At 36.9% G+C, this 22,552-nt stretch overlaps 3 protein-coding genes across 5 annotated transcripts; all 3 read left to right on the top strand.

The window, feature by feature from the left end:
* The first annotated feature begins 236 nt into the window (after positions 1-236).
* On the top strand, positions 237-9,626 carry LOC123872956 (GATOR complex protein NPRL3). Of its 2 annotated transcripts, XM_045917579.1 has the most exons (12): positions 237-694; positions 1,006-1,218; positions 1,425-1,519; positions 1,761-1,974; positions 2,813-2,967; positions 3,741-3,872; positions 4,538-4,702; positions 5,481-5,661; positions 5,931-6,597; positions 7,764-7,865; positions 8,117-8,208; positions 9,343-9,626. In XM_045917579.1, the coding sequence occupies exons 1-12, from the start codon at positions 496-498 to the stop codon at positions 9,495-9,497; spliced, it is 2,370 nt and encodes a 789-aa protein (XP_045773535.1). In that variant the 5' UTR covers positions 237-495; the 3' UTR covers positions 9,498-9,626. The 2 variants fall into 2 exon arrangements, with proteins under 2 accessions (XP_045773535.1, XP_045773534.1); XM_045917578.1 differs by lacking the exon at positions 8,117-8,208 and having other exon boundaries at positions 7,764-7,957.
* A 2,391-nt stretch (positions 9,627-12,017) lies between these two features.
* Positions 12,018-22,523, top strand: LOC123872970 (motile sperm domain-containing protein 1-like). Of its 2 annotated transcripts, XM_045917597.1 has the most exons (5): positions 12,018-12,223; positions 12,307-12,470; positions 13,267-13,430; positions 14,175-14,393; positions 22,510-22,523. In XM_045917597.1, the coding sequence occupies exons 1-4, from the start codon at positions 12,103-12,105 to the stop codon at positions 14,362-14,364; spliced, it is 639 nt and encodes a 212-aa protein (XP_045773553.1). In that variant the 5' UTR covers positions 12,018-12,102; the 3' UTR covers positions 14,365-14,393; positions 22,510-22,523. The 2 variants fall into 2 exon arrangements, with proteins under 2 accessions (XP_045773553.1, XP_045773552.1); XM_045917596.1 differs by lacking the exon at positions 22,510-22,523 and having other exon boundaries at positions 14,175-15,279.
* On the top strand, positions 15,274-16,694 carry LOC123873451. The gene is made up of 2 exons (XM_045918297.1): positions 15,274-15,692; positions 16,535-16,694. The coding sequence occupies exons 1-2, from the start codon at positions 15,403-15,405 to the stop codon at positions 16,692-16,694; spliced, it is 450 nt and encodes a 149-aa protein (XP_045774253.1). The 5' UTR covers positions 15,274-15,402.
* Positions 22,524-22,552: the final 29 nt, after the last annotated feature.

The raw sequence follows: 22,552 nt of genomic DNA, 5'->3' as shown, positions 1-22,552 counted from the left end.
GCTCTTGGATGAGCTCGATTCCGTAAAAGCTGCATCAATCATTATTAATTCTGACTTTTAAGCGTTCTTGTTGCAACCAACAATGCATTGTCTTAGATCATAGAATTGTCTTCAATATGGCGCGGAGCTGCATTGTCTTAAAATAATATTTATATGGCAACATTTGGCAACTTGACGTTGACAATTTGACTTTTTTTTTAATAAAATCGTGAGACGAACGTCATTTATTTATTTGATTTCATGATTTATTTCGTAAAATTGTGTGAATTTTAAAAAACATGAGAAACAAAACGAAATGTTTTAATAAAATTAAAAATTTCATCATCTATTAATCAGTTACTTTTAATAAAATGTGTAAAAATATTATAGCTTTAAAAAACAGTGCATTGTTTCCATCACAATCTCAATATCTCTTTCTCTTTACATTGTTTACGAGTTTTCATAGATTAGATCCCGTTTAAAACTTCTAATTAAAGCTTTAATAAACTTTTGGTCATGGAGGTTAACCCGTTGAATATATTTTTTGTGAAGTCGGACAGTAAAGGTGATCGATTGCTATTTAGATACCCATATACATCTGAAAATAAGGATGAAAATAAGCAGAAGAAGTTCGGTCGCCACAATCCGTATGCTATCAGTTCTACTGAAGATTTGCTTCAGAATTCCCAAACTCAAACCTCTAACATCTGCAAAGGTGAGTCATTTCAATAAGTCAAGTTTTTATTCCACTAAATAACAAACATGAATGCTATAGTATGTACATTGTGTATTTATATGGGTAAGAGTTATCAGTTACTGCTTGTATGTTAATGCAGTGTGTTAATTGTAATGGTGTTTCAACAAATTGACTATCTATCATCAGTTACAAGAAGTAAACTTATCCTTAAAATGTCACTTAACCTCCAGAGCCCATCGAGCCTTAGTGTTATAACTAATAACAACTATCCTATTATCATATTAATAATCCAAACTAAGTAAGTTCCTGCATATTTTCTCATCTTCCAGGTCAATTAAGTGGCTTCACAGATGAGATGTTGTCAACCCTGTTTGCTGTAAAGGCAGAACTATGTAACAGGAAGTTTGAACTGAAAGTCAATGATGTGAGATTTGTGGGCCACCCTACTCTACTACCTTACAGAACTAACAAGGATGATACCGCGGCTATGATTCTTATAAATATTGTGTTTGCTCTACAGGCATCGGCAAGTCATTCTATTGGTAAGTACTTCTGTCCTTGGCATAAATGATTTGATTGACTGTGTAAGGCACAAAGTAAAAAATAATTACAGTACAACTTTTACAATATTATTGTGAAAGAATTTCTGTTATAATGCTTAGGTATTTTAAAGGCAGAAACATCATAATGTTATACACATGCAACCCATGTTATATAACAATACCTAACATTATTTTACTTTTTACAGTTAAATGTTACTATGACTTGAGTAAAAGACTTGGTAAAGCATTAAGACATGAAGAAAAGAGATGTTCCTATTTGACAGAAGAAATGAAAATTATGGTAAGTAATAATAATATTCTTAGTGGATGTGCACATACAATTTGGTGGTGGGTACAACAATTTTGTTTCACACAAGACAACAAAAATCAAAAATCTGTTTTTTTTTTTTGATTTTGTAGTTTTGTATGTAATAAAAACTTTCTACTTACTATCTTTGGGATTTATTATGTAAAATGAAAATATCACTTGAGCAATAGTCTGTGTGAGATAATATACAAAAATTATTTAAAAAAATTTTTAGTTAGCTACACATGATGAGGTGTCAGCACTCGATAGTGAAATAAATTCAGGTGAGAATGATGACGAAGAGGAAAACTCACGACACTCTGTGAGCTCCACTACATTTAGTTTGGACAATGGAACGCCAGCACCTAAGTCAGCATTCCATCTCATATTACAACGGAGCTCACTGGCCAGGTCTATGAAATCTGTATTTGAAGAACTCAGCAGTACAGGTGAGGGCTAAACTTTAATGTCTTAGGCTCTAAACATAAAAAACTGCAATCAAGTATTATAAAATACAATATTAATTTAAATTTAATTTAGCATTTTAGTTTTTAATTTAATATATATTATTAACATTCAGAATAATAATAATTAAATTATTCCAAATATTATGTAATCTGGTATTTCATGCAGTCCTTAATAATCGTTTCACACAATGCCTTTGTGTAATGTGTTTGTAAACATTTTAGAAAGGGAGATTTCTACTTTGAGAGCTACTGTTTTAGTTTAGGTTAATACTTAGCTCGTTTACACAGGCTGCGTAAGCGTAGACGTAGCGCGTACCTTTGCGTTGTAAAGTATTGAATTGTATGAAACATGGCACACCGATTGCGTACAGCTTTGTCGTATGCGTATCCGGTTTTTTAGGGGCTTACCCGCGTCACTACGCACGAGTCACGTGTATGTGCTTGGTATGAATCGGCCTTTATAGTTTATGTTACGTTTTATGAATAGAATGATTGATGTAGATAGCTTGTGGCTGTCTATATGCATCATTAATAATCAAATCCGTCCAAAGCATGCTACAAGTCCTAGCATTGCTTTGCAGCGCGATAGTTTTAGGCTACTGCGTTCATATTAAGGCTGAGATCGAAGGTTGCTCTGACTTAAACACTGTTAAAACAAGACAACGTTATATCAATAGCATAAATCTGTCTCGTTTTAACTGAAACTTAAGACTGAGCAAAGTCAAAGCACACTCTATAGATGTCAGCCTAGGAGCTTTGACCAAAAAAGGAACTTATTTAAGTCTTAGCTTTTACTCACTTTAAAATCCTTTCATTACAGGCATAGTACAAGTTCGTATAAACAAATGGGTGCTTCTATCATTCTGCCTCCCGCACAAGGCACATCAGATACATAACAGGGGACTGATCTTAGAACCAGAGACAATAGACAAATGTGTACAAAAATTGAGGCCTTATCATGGCATTCTACTAATGGTAAGATATTTTTTTCAGATCACACTAATATTATAAAGGCGAAAGTTTGTGTGTGTGTGTGTGTGTGTGTGTGTGTGTGTGTGTGTGTGTGTGTGTGTGTGTGTGTGTATGTTACTCTTTCACGCAAAAACTACTGGACGGATTGGGCTGAAATTTAGAATGGAGATAGATTATACCCTGGATTAGCACGTAGGCTACTTTTTATCCCGGAAAATCAAACAGTTCCCACGGGAATTTTAAAAAACCTACATCCACGCGAACGAAGTTGCGGGTATCAGCTAGTAATTAATAAATGATTTTGCCATAGTTGATTCAGTTGTTCAGGAACCACTAAACTATACCAAATAGACTGATCAAAAAGTAGTGTTATACCCTATCAGTGAAAAGTTAGTATAGGGCTCTCTCTGTTACATAATCCCATACAAGTGATAGAGACAAAAATTTCAATCTCAATGTTTTCAAAAGACATTTGAAACTCAGTTAGAAAACATAGTTCCGTTTGTGATTGGTTGGTGACTCAAAATGGCTATCGGCCACTGAGATTTTACTACACGCATCTCTGTTACACGCTTTTGTAACAGAGAGAGAGCTGTACTAACTTATTATTTCCTGTTATAACTTGTTATAACTATTAGCAGTTATAACTTATTATTTATTAATATATTAGGGTATATCTTTTTCCACATGCAATATTGTGATAAGAATGTTATATGATATTGTGGTGGATTACAGTGCCTATGATGTGTGAGAACTGTAAAATATCTCCCTTTTAGGTGAACCCCAATGATTTGTTGGCATCAATTCCCTTGGACGGCAGTCCAGCGCTGTTGCGCCTAATCAAGTTTTATAGTCCTTTGAAAAGTTTGCAAACGCTTGCCATTGAAGCTGACCTAACACTTACACAGGTAAAATAAAATAAAAATAAAAGCACACACAAAATACTGTAGAATAAATTTTTATTCAAAAAGACTAGGGGACATGTACCTAAAGATTATTTTGGTTAAACCCACGTCCGAGGCGAAGGTGAGTAAAAGATACGTACAAGATGGCCTGTAATAATATAAGTTGTAGAAATAATTTGTAAATACTATATACATAGATCTAGTTTTAAGTGCTTGAATAATATTAAGTAGACTTGCATGAGCCATACAGTTGCACTAGTGACTGAGTTAGTTAGGACTTTTAGGTCCTTTTAGTACAATCCAATATCAATATCGGTGTAGGCACGTTGTAGGGATGGCGTGATTTTTATTGTATGATAAAAATCTGGGGAACGACATATGTTACTTTTTAGCCTGGGAAATCAAACAGTTCTCACAGGATTTTACGGACAGTCAAAAGAACCTAACCTAACTTTGCAAAGTAGTGGTCATCATCTCTTAAACAAATCTCTAAACTAAATTGTACTTTGTCCAGAGAACATTATGAAAGAGTAGGAATACAATTAGACGTATCATTTTAGATTAAGCTACAATGTTGATGATATAATCTTACCAATACGTTGGCTCTTCCTTCTTGGGGGAGCTACAGTCAGTCGTAACTTATTAAATGGAATGCACTTTATTTCCAGGCATTCCAGTTAACTGGGCACCTGGTATACTGGGCGAAGGCCACGGTAATCTACCCGTTGTGCGAAGGTAATGTATACGTGGTCGCGCCGGGCGCGAACGTTCATATAAACTCACCGCTTGTTGATGAGTTTGCTAAGGAATTTCCTGGATTATGTTTGTTACAAGTAAGTACAGTACTATACCTAGGTACTTCCACTTCAACGCTACCTAGCTTAACCTAACGCCAACTAATCCCGAATTTACAACAATGAAACACAGACCTTATTGCTTGACGTTAAGATTTTAAACACAAGAACAACAGAGACTCGTCTGTCATGCTCTTAATTCGCTCCTACAAAACATGGCGCGTAGGCAACTAATAGAGAACGGACGCGCGCTATGATTGGCAAAGATATTTTCGTGCCATTTAAAAATAATATTTCTGCTATGAGAGTGAGGGAATTTATTAGTGCTTATCAAGTGGTTACATCTCTGGCTATGTCAACAGTGCCAGCTAGAGCATACGCAATGACCACTAAAGGAATGGAAGTATGTGAATGGGTCTGACAGAATATTTTTCTCCTAGGCGGCGGTGACGATGATGATTTTTATCATTTTACTCGCCAGGATTCGAGTGCATAACGTCTGAATACAAGCTTCGCTTTAAACGTGTCGCTTAGATAATACTAGCTGATGCTCGCGAGTTCGTTCGCGTGGATGTAGGTTTTTTAAAATTCCCGTGGGAACTCTTTGATTTTCCGGGATAAAAAGTAGCCTATGTGCTAATCCAGGGTATAATCTATCTCCATTCTAAATTTCAGCCCAATCAGTCCAGTAGTTTTTGCGTGAAGGAGTAACAAACATACACACACACACACACACGCATACAAACTTTCTCCTTTATAATATTAGTGTGATGATTTCCTGTCGATCAATGACACGGATATTCCCTTTTTTTCATAGATGCTGAGCGAGTTCTCTCTGCCGGCGCCTCTGTGGTACGTGTCGCGCGGCGCGTGGGGCGCGCGCTGCGGCGGGCGGCCGGCGCGCCTCGTGGCGTGGCTGCTGCGGCGCCGCCTGCTGCTGCAGCTGCACACCTACGTGCAGTTCAACTCGCCGCACTGGCCGCATTGGCCGAGAAACGGTCCGTACACATCAAAGTCTATATAACTAATTAATTTTATACTTATATATAAGTTTAGTAACCTATTAAATAAAGTATCGGGTGTGACCAAATATAAATTGCCCACTCAGCATCTTGCTACAGCAAGCTGCAGCGCTGGTTTTCAGTGGGAGCCTTAAATAATAAGTGAAGTCACAGAGTTGACTTTTTATCAGTCAACTTGCCGTACCAATAGTTATCAATAGTTCATTAAGTTGAAAACGTAAGGTAAGATACATCCTTTTTTACAGATGGCAAAGAGTATATCTGCGAAAAACACGACCTCTACTACCAATCCAACAGCGTTTCCTTCTCATCGTTAAACCAAGTACAACTAAATGTGCCAGAGCCAGTCGAAACTAGAGAAAGCATCAACACCTTCCCAGATTCAGACGAAGACTACCCTACGCAAAACAATCTCAACCAAACTGACTTCTCCCACACTCAACCTATAGTCATAGAATCGGAGAATACGAAATACGAAAAGTTCAACGAAATCGATTCGGCCAATCATTCGTTCGACGATGGTATTGACGTTGTTGATGGTATCAAACCAGTCAACGGATGTGACTTTGACAAAACGCAAAAAATACAAAAGAAACTCCAAGGCAATTCTGTCGATAGCGGTATATCCAACAATCTAAATGGAAATAGAATTAATGGAATTGAAAATGGTCATATAAACGGTCATGTGGACAAACAAAATGGTGAAGTTAAAAAGGCGTTGCCTTCAAGGTTATCTGATTTGTCCTTGAAAGACAATGACAATGTGTTGAATAGGGACACAAGCAGTGATGAAGATAGGTTTGAAAGTGACGCTGACATTTCCCCGAGGTTGAGAAATGGTCATGGATTCACAAATGGCTTGGATAAGAAGAATGGAGTTTCGTTAAACTTGAAACTGCAAAGTGAAATGAGGTGAGCAGAATTATCACACTATCACACTTCACACTGATATTATAAAGGCGAATGTTTGTATGTATGTGTGTGTGTGTGTATGTATGTATGTTTGTTACTCTTTCACGCAATAACTACAGTGTGCCTAGTGGGAGATTTTTAACCTATTCGGTCGCGTAAAAGTTAACTGCGTTTTGTATGGAATTGAAACAGCGCCATCTTCTTGTCACTAGATGGCGCTGTTTCAATTCCATAAAAAACGCAGTTAACTTTTACGCGATCGAATAGGTTAAAAATCTCCCACTAGGCACACTGAACGGATTTGGCTGAAATTTGGAATGGAGATAGATAATAATATCCTGGATTAGCACATAGGCTACTTTTTATCCCGGAAAATCAAAGAGTTCCTACGGGATTTCGAAAAACCTCAACCCACGCGGACGAAGTCGTCGCAAGCGTCACCCAGTGAAAATTAAAACTGTGTATTAGTAACTAGATGATGGCCGCGACTACGTTTGCATGGATTTAGGTTTTTAAGAATTGATTTTCCAGGATAAAAAGTTAGCTATGTCTTTGAAATAAAAGCTATTTCTGTACCCGGTTATAGTTCTACCACTATTATAAATCGCATCGATAAAAGTCATTTGTACAGAAAAACGCAATCTAACGCCGAAGTAAATGTACACCAATGAAATACAGACCTTATTGCTTGACGTTAAGATTTCAAACACGAGAACAATAGAGGCTCATGTTATCTCATACAAAACATGGCTAGGCATAGCGGACAGACGCGCGCTATGATTGGTTAAGATATTTTTGCACCATTCAAAAATAAGATTTCTGCGCAGGTACATCGGTGTAACTTATAAAAGTGGTAGTAATGTAAATGGGTGAGTCGTGTTAAGCTGGTAGACAGACACACTTTCGCATTTATTATATTACTATGCCCGTGACTTCGTCCCGGTGGATGTAGGTTTTTAAAATCCTGTGGGAACTCATTGATTTTCTGGTATAAAAAGTAGCCTATGTGTTAATTCAGTGTATAAACTATCGTTTTTGCCTGAAAGAGTAACAAACGTGCATTCATACATACAAATTTTCGCCTTTATAATAATGTTAGTATGATAATGTGATATTAGTATGGATTTGAGATAATTGGTAATACAAATTTTACAAAACGCTTCCAGTTTTCAATCTCCAACGGTATGGAGTGCCCCGGCGGGTTGCGACGCGACTGACGCGTGTCGCGTCCCCAGTGACCCTCCCACCACTGAATCTCTCTTGGACACATTCACAACTGAGGAGAGAGCAGTGTTGTCCACCATGCCTGCGTCTGAAAACCAAGATGATTTGTTGTTACTGGCACAGTTACATAAAAAAGGTGAGCCATCAACATTATCAACCAGTAGATGTGCACTGCTGGGCATCTAGGTCTTTTGTAGGGACTTCCACACTCTTAGGGCCTTCTGCCTTAATCCTGCGGCTCCCTGGACTCGTTTGATGTCTGTCCTGACCTAGTCTTCTAATCTCTCTTGGACACATTCACGACTGAGGAGAGAGCAGTGTTGTCCACCATGCCTGCGTCTGAAAACCAAGATGATTTGTTGTTACTGGCTCAGTTACATAAAAAAGGTGAGCCATCATCATTATCAACCAATAGACGTGCACTGCTGGGCATCCAAGTCTTTTGTAGGGACTTCCACACTCTTAGGGCCTTCTGCCTTAATCCAGAGGCTGCCTGGACTCGTTTGATGTCTGTCCTGACCTAGTCTTCTAAACTCTCTTGGACACATTCACGACTGAGGAGAGAGCAGTGCTATCCACCATGCCTGCGTCTGAAAACCAAGATGATTTGTTGTTACTGGCACAGTTACATAAAAAAGGTAAGTCATCGTCATTATCAACCAATAGACGTCCACCGCGCTGGACATCCAGGTCTTTTGTAGGGACTTCCACACTCTTAGGGTCTTGTGCTGCCTGAACCCTGCGGGTCCCTGCGACTTGTTCGATGTCTGTCCTGATCAAGTCTTCTAAACTTCCAACTTAAAAGGGCTCTTTTAACGCTGCATTTTCCGGTGCGAGGTCGTCATTCTAGCACCTCGGGACCGCAACGTCTACGGGTTCTCGAACTACGTGCCTTGCCACTTCTGCTTTTGAGTTATGTCGGTTACACTAATAATAATAATAATAATTTATTGACTTAATTTGTGATTTAACACTGGTTATCCTATGGATCCCCTCATTTCTGAATATGTTGGACACCAGTAATGACGCGCGATATTTATTTACAAACGCATCTGTCGCAACATTTGTGTAGTGACTCCCCAGTGAAATACCTTATACAGGGTAGGGCTGAGATTGATGTACGATATTGATTTTGAAACATGCCTGTTTTTCTCATGTAACTTTCTCTCTAATATTCCTCAATTAAAGTTTAATGTGTGTCCATTGTAGTAGAATGAGTAAAAGAATATGATGTCGTATTACGTGTTACTAGTACAATTTTAGAGCCTCGATAGCTCAACGGTTGAGGAGCGGACTGAATTCCAAAAGGTCGGCGGTTCAAACCGTTGCACTATTGTCGTACCCACTCCTGGCACAAGTTTTACGCTTAATTGGAGGGGATAGGGGAGTATTAGTCATGATTAGCATGGCTTATATTCTTTAAAAAAAAAAATATGTGCCCAATGTGAAATAACTAATTTTACGTAAGTAGTATTTCTTTCTGATAAAACTTTATTGACTTCATTATTGTTTTCTTTATAGGTTACTTCCGTGGCGAACAACATCTCGAAGAAATAATGTTCATGGAGAACGTTAGCCGGTCGCAACTAATGCAACTCCTAGATAAATTTAAAGATGTTCTTATTACGTTCGAAACCGAAGACCCTGCCGTTGCTATGTTATACCCGTACCAATAAAAATAATTAATTACAAAAAGTACATAATATGTACAGTACATTATTGGTAAACCAGATAATTTTTCTACCAAGCTATAGTACTACCAGTTTTATAAGTTATGTCAATATACCTGCGCAGAAATCTTATTTTAGAACAGCGCGAAAATATAAACCAATTATTGTGCGCGTCCGTCTGCTATTGGTTGTTATGTACACGCCATGTTTTGTGTGCGTGAATTGTGAGCGAGATGGCGTGAATTGTGAGCGAGATGGCACGAGTCTGTTGTTTTTGTGTTTAAAATCCTAGTATCAATCAATAAAGTCCGTATTTCATTGGCGTTAAGGTGCATGACACGGGTCTAAACGCGAAATTCAAATTTAAATCAGTTATATGCAATTTGTAAATGAATACGAGTAAACATGTGAGGATGATACTGCCAATGGCGCAATTAAAATGCCATAAGCCTACTATGACGTATTAGTTTACAAATTGCGAAAAACCAAATTTGAATTTCGCAGGCAGACCCGTGTCATGCACCTTAATCGATTTTAGAGGGAGTTACAATGCGCTTTTCTTTTTGTCGATGCGATTTATAAAACTGATAGTACAGTGCCGCATAAAAATTATATCTATTATTATAATGGCATCTATATTATACAGGGTGTTTGGTAATTAGTATATAAAGACGACACGTACCCATGCTACTTTGATCTGATAAATACAATGCTGAAGTATAATAACGAAATAATATTATAAAAATTTCCATACAAAATTTCTCACAGATCGTTGGCCATCTTTTGATAGGCCAAGGCCAACGATCTCAGTGAGTTAGGGCACGTTAGGGCTATGAAAAATTGGGCATAAAAATTAAAAAAAAAAAATATGAAAATTTTATAATTTTATTTCGTCATTTTACTTCAGCATTGTATTTATCAGATCAAAGTAGCATGGGTATGTGTTGTCATTATATACTAATTACTAAACAACCTGTATATAGTGCGCGTCACGAACAAAACAAGTAACTGTAAATGTAAGGTGACAGGCGCTCGTTTGCTCGCTATTTGATTATAAAAAAGAAAGTAGTGAATCAGAAGTAACAGTGCACGGAGCGTATTACTGTGTATTGTATAAAAACATCACAGCTGGGCATATTATGTATTTACAGTCTATAACCTTATGACCTGCGCAAACCCAAACTATGTTGAAACTTCAGATTAACCTATTTGTTTTGCGCGCACTAAATAGCTATTATAAAGTGTCCACTAGCATTAAAACTTGCAGAAGTCAGTTGATCAAATCGTTAATAACTGTCTAAATTCTCACATGTAAGTCATTTTGTGCAGGTTTTAATATACAAATCATTCTGAAATTTATTTACTGCATTCTGAAATTTATTTACTGTGAGTGTTTACTCAATGCAAGTGACTTGCCAAAGCTGATGTCTTCTGCAAGTTTTATAGCAATTGAACACTTGAATTTAACTACTTTCATTCGGATTTACTTTGTACATAATATATAAATAATAGTTGTATATTATTTATTTTTATTCAAAATATTAGAGCCAGCTATATATTTTGTTAATTTGAAAATACAAAATGAATGGTTAAACAACAATAAATACTAAATCGTATAGTGATTAATGTTAATAAAATACTTTTGTAATTTTTTAGATGTGTTTTTGTATGTTATTTAAATAAATGGCTTTAATTTTATTTCAAGGGTCCTATATATTGTAATATTTCTGTTCTAGCTATAAGCAATTCTCAATTGCACTTGTGTCTGTTTTATAGCTTATTTCACAATATAATCAAGTCATTGGGATAGGGTGTATTTGATTAAGTAATTATTTTGTGAACTGTATAGATTATACTTATAATAAATTACGCAATTTATGTTTCTGCCGTTGTATTTTTTCCCTTTCAGTTTTTAATTATTATTATGAATAAATGGTCAATAATCGTCGTAAAAGATTATAATAATATATCGTTGACAGGGGCAATAAAAATGCATTGAAACTTTAAACTCTCTAAGTAGGTAATAGGATCCCTTAGAATAAAAACCCAATAGGATCTCTATCCCTAAGAGGAACAAATGATTAAGTCTATCATCTGATTAAATAACGAGAACCCATCAGATTCTCGCCTAGTGGTCTTCCTACACGAACAAGTAGCAACTAGGCTGCGGGCGGCGCGGTGGTATGGTAAAGTAATATAGGTAATGATGTGTACACTAACTTTTTTAACACAGGGCAGAACCTGTGTGACTGTCGGCGTCGCCTCTAACGAAATTTTAATGTCACCGTGTACAACTTCGCAACTATGGATGATTGATATGGATTGATTACCAATATCTCTCGCAACCTAACTCGCAACTGCAACAGTCACGTAGTTATATTGTGTCTGATGGAAATCAAACGTAACTTTCAACTCCGGCCTTATATGAATGATATCCAGGGCCGTAAAATATTACTTTAAAAAAACTTTCTACTCAAAGGCTGACAACACCATAACGATTTTTGACAGCTGTGGCTGTTAGACAGTGACAGCCAGCATTTGTTTTATTGTTGTTGTTTTTTTGTGTTTTTAATTCTTTGTCTGGACTTGGGAGTTCCAAAAACTTAAAAATATGAAGAATTTTCCAGTATTTGTTTTTCCAGTGTCATTAGAATTCTTTCTCAACGCGAGACATACTCATAAACAGTTATTAACAGTTTACAACCCGTACGACTTCTCCGTGAATTTTAAAGGTAAAAGATTCTTTTATACTTCCCATATGGTGTCTATTTTGAATTTTTATAGTGCAGTTCCCTAGTGTTAACCTTTCTTACAGTACTATGTACATCCCCAAACAAGTTCACAGTAGTGGATCCAGAAGGAGTTATAGCCCCACAAAATTGTATAGATATTGTTATACGATACTCACAAAACTCTGCGTCGCGTGGAAATACCACGGAGAAGTTTCGAATTACAATGTACGACAGAAATACTCAACAGGTATGAACTTCAACTAATTTTAATAATTAATTAATTTTAGTAATTTTTCTAAGCTTATGCCTTTATATAAAACCAGTTGTGAAAGCCTACATATTTGAACTGAACATTAAATTAATTGAAATTAATAAGCACTACAAATCAGAAGTTTTAGTAGTTATTTTTAATTAGTCGTTCTCTCTAAACTATATAATTTTCTTTCGAATAAGTATTTTATTTGTATTATCATATAGGCCATCCTATGACTGTTATGACACGTTAAGATTATAAAACTGATTCAGAGATTCTACTGTGAAAAGAGGGAACTCAGCAGTTATTCTTTTCAAAGATAACATGTTACAATATCTTTTGGGCATCTGAATACAAAGCTGATTACTTTTTTTAAACATAAATAGCAAGCAAAAAAACAAGCAGGTCACTTGATGCTAAGTGCTTTCCACCATTAGTAACATTTGCAGCACCAGAAAAACTGCCAATGCTTTGCCAGCTTTTCTGAAATTTGGTGATCTGACCCTTCAATAACCTCATGCTGCTGTTCCATAATTTACATGAGTGTGGTAAAAATATCTGGCACAATGATTGATCAAAATGCAACATGTGCTCAGGTGGTGAGGGCGAAAAGACTTTAGTGGTGTGACAATTTACTATTAGAACTTTAGAAATAGTTTGAATAAATAATATTATATTATTAAAACTGTTTCTCAAATTTTACCCAATATTGTTTTTGTTTAGCTTAGCTTTATTAGCTTTTCTCCATAACAGTATGATGATCATAATATAAAATGCTTATCTGTTTCAGGCATTGGGTAAAAGAGACATTCCAACAAAATTAATAGAAGGTGAACCCTCAAACACAAATCCTGAAAGTTTGGGTGACAGTTTCCATCCTCTAATAGGCAAGGCAGCCCCGCTGCGTACCGAGGAGCATTCTAAAGTAACTTGTAACCATCCATCACATCATAGGTTAGTCAGTAGTTACACTAATATTATAAAGGCGAAAGTTTGTGTGTATGTATGTGTGTATGTTTGTTACTCTTCACAAAAAACTACCAGACAGATTTCACTGACAATGGAGAAAGATTAACCCTGGCTTAACATGTAGGCCACTTTTTATCCCTGAAAATAAAAGAGTTCCTACTGGATTTTTAAAAACCTATATTCATGCGAACGAAGTTGCGCGCATCAGCTAGCTTAATAAAATATTAAGAACAAATCGGGCCAGTGTTTGTAAAGTTTATACTTTTCCGATTATTCTAAAGTAAACTTAATAGAATTGATAGGTCTAAATCTAGTGCTATCCTTTTCTACAGGGAGCATTATAAAGGGCATAGCAGTACATACATTCAAATATCTGTATTTTTAATTCAGTTTAAAGATTGTGTACAAACTAATTAGCTACATTGTATTGCATTGAAAACGTCCGTATTAATCCAACTTCATCACATATTTTTTAACACCCCACCCAAAAAGAGGGGTGTTATGACGTGTGTATTTGTGTATCTGTCTGTGGCATCGTAGCTCCTAAACTAATGAACTGATTTTAATTTAGTTTTTTTTGTTTGAAAGGTGGCTTGATTGAGAGTGTTCTTAGCTATAATCCAAGAAAATCGGTTCAGCCGTTTGAAAGTTATCAGCTCTTTTCTAGTTACTGTAACCTTCACTTGTCGGGGGTGTTATAAATTTTTAATTTACACTTGTTCCTTACAGAGACCAGCAACCTATCAATGTGGTAGCGGTGGCTGTCAGCATATGTTGCATCGCCGCATTGCTGTTACCCACACAACCAGAGCAGATGGTCAAATCACAATGGCCCGAATGGCTACACATTGGCTCCAATCTCAAATTGGTATTCTCTTTTGTGCTCGGACTAGTTAGTATGTTGGTTTTAAGGCCGTAAATTAAAAAGATATAGTGCGCCAATATTATGTACATACTTACACATTTCTTTTGTTATAGCTGAAAAATTATACAGCTGAATTTTTTTATTGAGTTTGCATTTGTACAAGTGTTCTGTGTATTGCCTTGAGATTGGTTCTTTTATATGGATAATTTTATGTCATATCTACTATGATTAATCATAAAAACTTGAATATTATTTGAGTTTCAACATTTATAATGTCAGTGTAAAATGGACCTAAATTATCTGTTTTAAAGTACATTCTGTATTGCAAATTCTTTTTCATGTATCACTGGGGGCACTGGTTGTAGAATGTAAATACATTTATGTATAGATCTGGATATAGGTATAGAAGATCTGGATATGCCTCTGTCAATTTTCATTAGTACAAAAACTTGTTATAATCTGTTTTGGGATTTTCCTATTCCTTCTATTACTTGTACACAAGTACAACCTTGTTTTGTTGAATTATTTAATGATTCAATTGCTATGTAATAGATTATTATCTTCTGATCTTTATCATGTATATTTGTATTACTGTACATAATATTATTATGTTTGGAGTTAACATTCAAGCTAAGATGCAAATGGTAAACTAATAAATTATTGTCTAAGTGAGTATAGTACGGGACAGGTCGAGATGACAATCGGGGTGGGGACGCCCTGCACACCGGCACAGCCCGCGCGCGAACCCTTTTGCGGGCGAACCCTCCGCCTCATAGCCTGATTGCCATCTCGACCTGTCGCGAACTATAGGTACTATGTTTTTGCGAACAGTACAACTGTTAGTTATTTAAATATTGTAATTTACATATGGAATATTTCAAGGTTCAATACATAAGTAGATTATTGTACCTAAGGTTTTGAATCTGTAATAGGGGTTCCCAATTGTGATCACAAAACTAGTGACTCTAAGAGCTAGTTCAGACATGGCGGATTCCGCGCGGATGCAAATCGCGCGGTTCTAAACGCAAGTGTTCAGACAGGCGCGGATGTACATGCGGAGTGCCGTTATTCGCATAGGGTGACAGTCCAATCATGGAAGTCGAAGAAGCAATATGTGTGTACTTGTTGCTCCGTAAAAAAGAAAGAAAGAAGAAACGGCAGTATTGGGTGCATCCAATATTACGCGATCGGTTTACTCATGGTCAGTTTCAGACTTTATATCCAAAATTAAGAAGTTTTGAACCAAAATTCTTCAATTATTTGAGAATGTCGATAAATTCATTTGATGAATTATTAGAAATGATGAGTAAACAAATTGAATCTAATGATACCCATATGAGGTCAAGCGTGTCCCCAGAAGAAAAACTCGTGATCACATTAAGGTAAGATATTTATTTTATACGTCAGAATATATATTTTGTACTATAGAAGACTGTGAATCGTCAGTGCTATTGCATGATAAAGGCGATGGAGACTCTCCTGGTACTATTGTAGAATATCCAGTGAAATATCCTTGTGGGTTTGAATATTGTTGGTTTTGCCAAAATACTGCATTAGGCGTGTTTTGCTGGCTCGTGATATGAATAGGCGATGGTAATTTCTGCCCTTTCTGTATTACCTGGAGCAATTCAATTTTAGTAGCCAATCGTTTATTTTCTGGAACTTTCTTTAACTCTTTATACAATGACATGCAAAAAAGTTTATCATCATCATCTTGCTTTGACATACTTTCTTGTATTTGTCTTTGTATTTTATCTCTTGATTCAATACTATTTTCTAATATGTTAGCCAATCGCTCTTCTGAAGTAATTTTAGTTTTCTTCCTTTTATTGGGTACCGGTTGTATTTCACGTGCATTTACAAAATTATCTAGCTTTTGGTCAATGTTCCGAATTTCTTCATTTTTGGCTTCATCTATGTTTGTGATAGTTTCTTTGTTTTCTATCGTCTTCTGAAGAAAAGAAAGCCGGTCGAAATACATGTATTTTGAACCTTTACATGCACCAGAACCAGAAGGAATTGATTTGCCTTTCTTGAATTCCTTATTATAAGCATCACGGATGTTCTTCCATTTTTTTTTGTAATGATACACCTGGAACAGAAATCACTATCTTTAACAAATATAAATACAGTAGCGGTTAGGTAATTCAAGACACTCATTATGCTTTAACTAGCGGACCCGGCAGACTTTCAAAACGATACAGATTAATATTTTATTTTTCAGATATCTGGGTACTGGTTGTTCCTTTGGAGAACTACATTACAACTTTCGTCTTGGCAAATCTACAATCACAGGAATTGTCCGTGAAGTATGTGAAACTCTGTGGGAAAAAGTCACAAAAAAGTCATGCCTGAACCCAGCGAAGATATATGGAAGAAAATAGCTAAAGATTTTGAAAAATATGCAAATTTTCCCAATTGCATAGGCGCCATAGATGGCAAGCATATAAGGATTACAAAACCCAAAGATTCGGGTTCTTTGTATTATAATTACAAAACTTTTTTTTCCATAGTACTGTTGGCACTTTGTGATAGTAACTATTGTTTTACTTTCATAGATATCGGATCTTACGGAAAAAGTAGTGATTCTGCAATTTTTAAAAATTCAGCATTTTATAAAAGGTTAATAGAAAAGTCATTACACATACCAAAACCTAAACCAATATCTGAAACAGATCCTAAACCATTGCCATACGTCATAGTTGGCGATGAAGCGTTTGGTTTATCCGAAAATGTAATGCGACCCTATGCAGGTAAAGGGCTATCATATGAAAAAAAAATATTTAATTACAGGTTATCAAGAGCTCGACGTTTTATTGAATGCACTTTCGGAATTCTGGCAAACAAGTGGCGCATTTTTCATAGGCCTATAAACGTGAATATAGACTTTGCCGAAGACATAATAAAGGCCTGTTGCGTGCTACACAATTTTGTTAGAACTAGAGATGGTATACAGTATGAAGATACTTTACATACTGCGCCAATGAGTAATCTTATTACATTACATGCAGGAAGGGGTACACCATCATCATTAAACATTAGAGACAAATATGCTAATTACTTTGTGAATGAGGGTCGTGTAGAATGGCAAGACACGAAAATATGAAATTAAAATTGTTACAGTTCGCGCCAAATAACTAAACTCAAGATGGCGCGTCGCGTTGGTGGGTTGTACATATTACAGTTAATAGCTATACGTTACTGTGGTAACGTGATAGTTTTCCCGCGCTCGTTACGTACCGCCAAACAACGTTATACACATTTCAGTTATTTGGGGTGGACTGTCTATTACAAAACATGTAAACTACCCTGGTAAAGTGTATAATTAAATGTCTACTGACCAAAAAGAACCTTCTTTTCCAAAGAATCCTCATTTTCTCCAAAAATCTCCACCAGCTCCTGCCAAGCTCCGTTTTTAATCGTTTTGTTAGAATATTCTGCACATTGGATGTTCCACAAAGCAGGTCTTTTTTCCACCTCATCGATGAATAGCTCGGTGTCGAAGCGATCCATTGTCACCGTCCGATACGCGCGGCTTCCGCGGAGCAACTGAACGCCCTCTAGGTACGTCAAGTAAATAAAACCGAGCGGCGACCGCGCGAATTCATTTTCTCGGTTGAGCCGCGCGGATTGTCAATCCGTGCGGACAGGTATGAACGATTTGTAAGGCGCTAATGTAATTAGGATCCGCGCGGTTCAACCGCGCGATTTGCATCCGCGCGGAATCCGCCATGTCTGAACTAGCTCTAATATCTAAAAGAATGACACAAATTCTACATTTGGTAGCAGTTAACACAATCTAAATATATTGTATTACATATATAAAAAGTGCTGACTCTGTGACTTAAGCCTCACATGACAGCTTTTTTGATGGACTTTAAAAAAAGCTCTCTTGTAAATGAGGCCTTACTCATCAACACCCAGCCCAAAAACCTAGAAAGGTGTGCACAGAGGTTCCCTTATAATGTAGACAAGGAATAAGGTCGGATTTTTTGAAATCCACACTGGTGAGGAAATAAAGAGGATTTGTATATTATTTGCGCCAAACTAAGCCGCGGGCGGTCGCTAGTTTCTGTATCAAATTATTTATTTAATGGAATTATTATTAAGTAATTATTGTTCTTAATGGCATCTTAACAATTAATTATCATTGTAATTTAGAAAAACACTATACCTACCCACGCTAACTATTAACTGGGTCTACAATAAGGTATTTTGTCGACTGAAGTGGACGTGTTTGGCAGACCAATCAGATTGTTGATAAATGGCGTGTGTTATTACATGATCTCTGTTCTGATTGGTCTGTTCAAACACGTGTCTGCTTGACTGGTAGACACCCTAAGCGCGGGCGCTCAGCTATTATCTAAAACTGAGAGACAAAATATGTATATTTGCTGGGCATGGTGCTAATTTAGTTTCATACAAAAATTGCCAGAACCACCTTACGGGGAACATTTTGGTTTTAGGACACTACTTTATTAGTTATAAACCAAATTAGCACCTGGGGGTTGATTGTGGTTAAACAACTGCTCAATTTTAATCATCTCTGGGCAACAACTCTTTTGCTATTGTCCAAAATTCATTTTCACAGCAAAAATATCACAAAAACAACCAATCACAACAATAATTGAGACTAACAATGATGCAGCTTTTCCGTAATCTGCCATTAATGTCCTGTGTTAAGTTCCTTATCAGGATTTTTTTCTTTAGTGCTTCTGTAGCCATATTTATTTTAACGACTCACCCCCGACATTCAATACGAGCTAACTGATTTAATTATCCACTGCTGGCATTGGATATGTAACGATAGGGTTGAGGTCCGAGTGAAGCCAATCGAGCGGGACAAGGATATAATATTATAAATGCCAAAGTGCGTCTCTGTCTGTCTGCTAGCTTTTCAAGGTCCAAAAGTTTTACCGATTTTGATGGGTACAGAGTTAGCTTATATCCCGGGGACGGACATACTCGTAGGCTACTTTTTATCCCGGAAAATCGAAAGTTCCCTCAGGATTTTTAAAAAACCTTAATCCTCGCGAACATCATCTATTACTTAATTCTATACGTACGCAACAGCAGTGCTTTTCGCTTCCATAACAACAAGGTAAAGTGCCGCGGGCGCCGTGCATATAGCCTTGCAGTGCCGTGGGCGGAGATATTTTGGCCGGGGTATGAGTGTTGCTTCTTTATCTAATATTTAGCTAGTTCGTATTCTGTGGTATCAAGTATTGAGTATTTAAATAAATTGTTACGTTTGTGTGGTGCTCCGTAAGAATATGAGATTTGTTTGACAAATGTTTATGTTTGACAAAGTAGTAAGTACTTACCTGTTTTGGAAACAGTCTAAAAGACATAGTTTGGTTAAAAATGGACATAAAATATTATTTTCGTTTTTTATTGTGTAAAAGTTTGTATTGGAGTGTTATTTTGCATTTTTATACTCATCAGGTATGCAGGGTTTGACTTGCCTTAAACAAGAGGCATAAATATAGATAAATAGCGATAAGATTTTGGTGTGTACCTACCTATTGTGTAATGGCCTCAGTGATAAGATTCTTTTAATTTTAAATACCTACATATCAAAAATTGCAAACCCGGCAGGATTCGACCTGCGTCTCACCTGGGTATCGCACCCGTAGCGCCTTCGACCACTAGGCTATGGTTCACTTACTGCCAAGTGCCGAATTTTTACCCAACTGTGGCAAAGCCAAAAGGAAGGTTTATGATTTTAGCAGTCTATGTATGTATGTATGTTTGTATCCAGATTCTGTGTGTTCCACCGTAGCGCCTAAACTACTGGGCCGATTTTGATGAAGAAGTGTCAATTGATTCGTCGTAAAGATCCGGGTGACATAGGCTACATTTTATACGAAAAAATTGATTTAACGCAAAAGTGGGGGTCTTTGACCCCTATTATATATAAGTCTTTGCTATTGTATCGAGTAGGATGTCAAATAAAAGAGGGAAAAATTCTGAGTTCATAAATATAAATGTACTACAACATTAAAATATACCAAGCGACAGAAAAACAATTTTACTATAATATTTCAGCGTTTATTAAGGCTATCGCAGTCGGGTTTCTGTTTTCAACTTTATCTTGTAAATCTGTAGGTATCTTCATTCAGTACTCAAGCGACTATTAACGCCATCTAGCAGCGACACATTGCAGTTCTTAATATGTATTTAAAATTATTTAGTTTCCTTGAAGTGTAGGTAAAAACTGTGTCATAAAAATTATATGATTCTTTTCACGAAAATTGAACCTAACAAGGTAAGGTTAATGTAACAAGTTACGATTTTCTTCGGTGTATGCCCGACGGTATCGACATACTCATGAATAAGGTTCAGTTGCATCTCTTCTTCTTCTTCCAGCCCTTATCCCATGCTACGTGGGGTCGGCACAACATGTCTTCCTCTTCCACTCTCTTCTGTCATCCATCAACTTATCATCTACCCCTTTTATACGCATATCCTCTTTCACGCAATCCATCCACCTTTTCTTTGGTCGTCCTCTTCTCTTTTCTCCATCCACATGCATATTTAACATTCTTCTAGTGATATGACTCTCTTCCCTCCGCATTACATGCCCATACCATGCCAGCCTATTACTCCTCATTTTTTCTACCACTGGTGCTACTTTTAAACTTCCCCTTATATATTCATTCCTTATCATATCCATTCTTGTCACACCACACATCCATCTCAACATTCGCATTTCGGTCGCATGTACTCGTCTTTCATCCTTCCCTTTTACCGCCCAACATTCTGAACCATACAATGTGACAGGTCTAACGACAGTTTTGTAAATTTTCCCCTTAAGTTTAAGGGGCATTTTCGGGTCGCATATAACACCTGAGACCTGTCGCCATTTCATCCATCCCGCATTCATTCTATTGTTCACGTCTCGATCAATGCTACCGTCACTTTGGAAGAGCGAACCGAGGTACCGGAAATTGGAGCAGACAGGTAGAGTTACGCCATCCAAAGAGATATCAGAGAAACTGGAGGGGCCACCGAAGTCACAGAACAGATGTTCTGTTTTCGTTCGGCTGATCCTCAGGCCAACACTCTCCAATTTCTCTTGCCATCTACGCAGTCTGCTCTGGACGTATCTTCTCCGACAAGCACAATGTCGTCGGCAAACAGCATGCACCAGGGTGCTTGTTCCTGTATGTTTGACGTCAGAGCATCCATTACCAGGACAAACAAATAAGGACTTAAAGCCGATCCCTGATGCAAGCCTACTTCCACATTGAACTTGTCCGTAACGCCAGCTTCTGATCTGACCCTTGTACTCGCTCGTCTATACATCGCTTTCACAACCCTCACATACTTCTCAGGCAATCTCTTCACTTTCATAGCCCACCACAAAACTTCGCGAGGAACTCTATCATATGCCTTTTCAAGGTCGATAAATACCATGTGCAGGTTTCTATGTGCACCCTTGTACTTCTCGCAGAGTTGACGGAGTGCAAATATTGCATCTGTGGTACCTCGACCTGGCATAAACCCGAACTGGTTTTGGGTAACCTCAATCTCCTCTCTCATTCTTCTTTCTATCACTTTTTCATAGGTGGTTAAAATTGCATTACGGTTAACGGATAAAAAGCATAGTAGGTATTAAAAATTGACTTAAACATTTTGGGTAAACTAAAAATTTTGCTTTAATGTTTTTGCTTTTAAACGACTTGTGGACGGATTTAATTTACTACCAAAGGACTGCTTGTGGGTGTCTAGACACTTTCTAGTTTGGCAACTGACTGTCAAAATTTAACGGTAACCGTAACGTAACTTTATCCGCCTGTCATGCCGCCATAAACGTGTTATTGGTCCAACTTTCGTGATACGTACAAATCGTCGCTTAAGAATGGTTTATTAGAGGTGTTTGTATTTGATAATTTTATATAACAATTCATATTGTGTTGGTTAATTTTAGTTTCGGTTCCTGGGACCATTTTATTGTATTATATTGTGATTCATGCCAAATAAATGTTTTATTTATTCTAATGTTGTCTTTTCTTTAATCTTCTAATGCGCAATCATCGCTGACTGAGATCTATGGAGCGATTTTAGGGTTCCGTACCTCAAACGGAAAAAAGGAACCCTTATAGGATCACTTCGTAGTCTGAAGAAATCCGTCAAGAAACCTAAAGGGTACTTCCTGTTGCTCTAGAGTCTAGACTCATTTAATTTGACAGACAGGTAGGTAGTTAGGTTTCTCTATCTACAGATTTCAATAAAACAA

The sequence above is a fragment of the Maniola jurtina genome, chromosome 16, assembly GCF_905333055.1.
Source record: "Maniola jurtina chromosome 16, ilManJurt1.1, whole genome shotgun sequence".
NCBI lineage: Eukaryota > Metazoa > Arthropoda > Insecta > Lepidoptera > Nymphalidae > Maniola > Maniola jurtina.
This window is presented reverse-complemented; position numbering and strand designations above follow the sequence as displayed.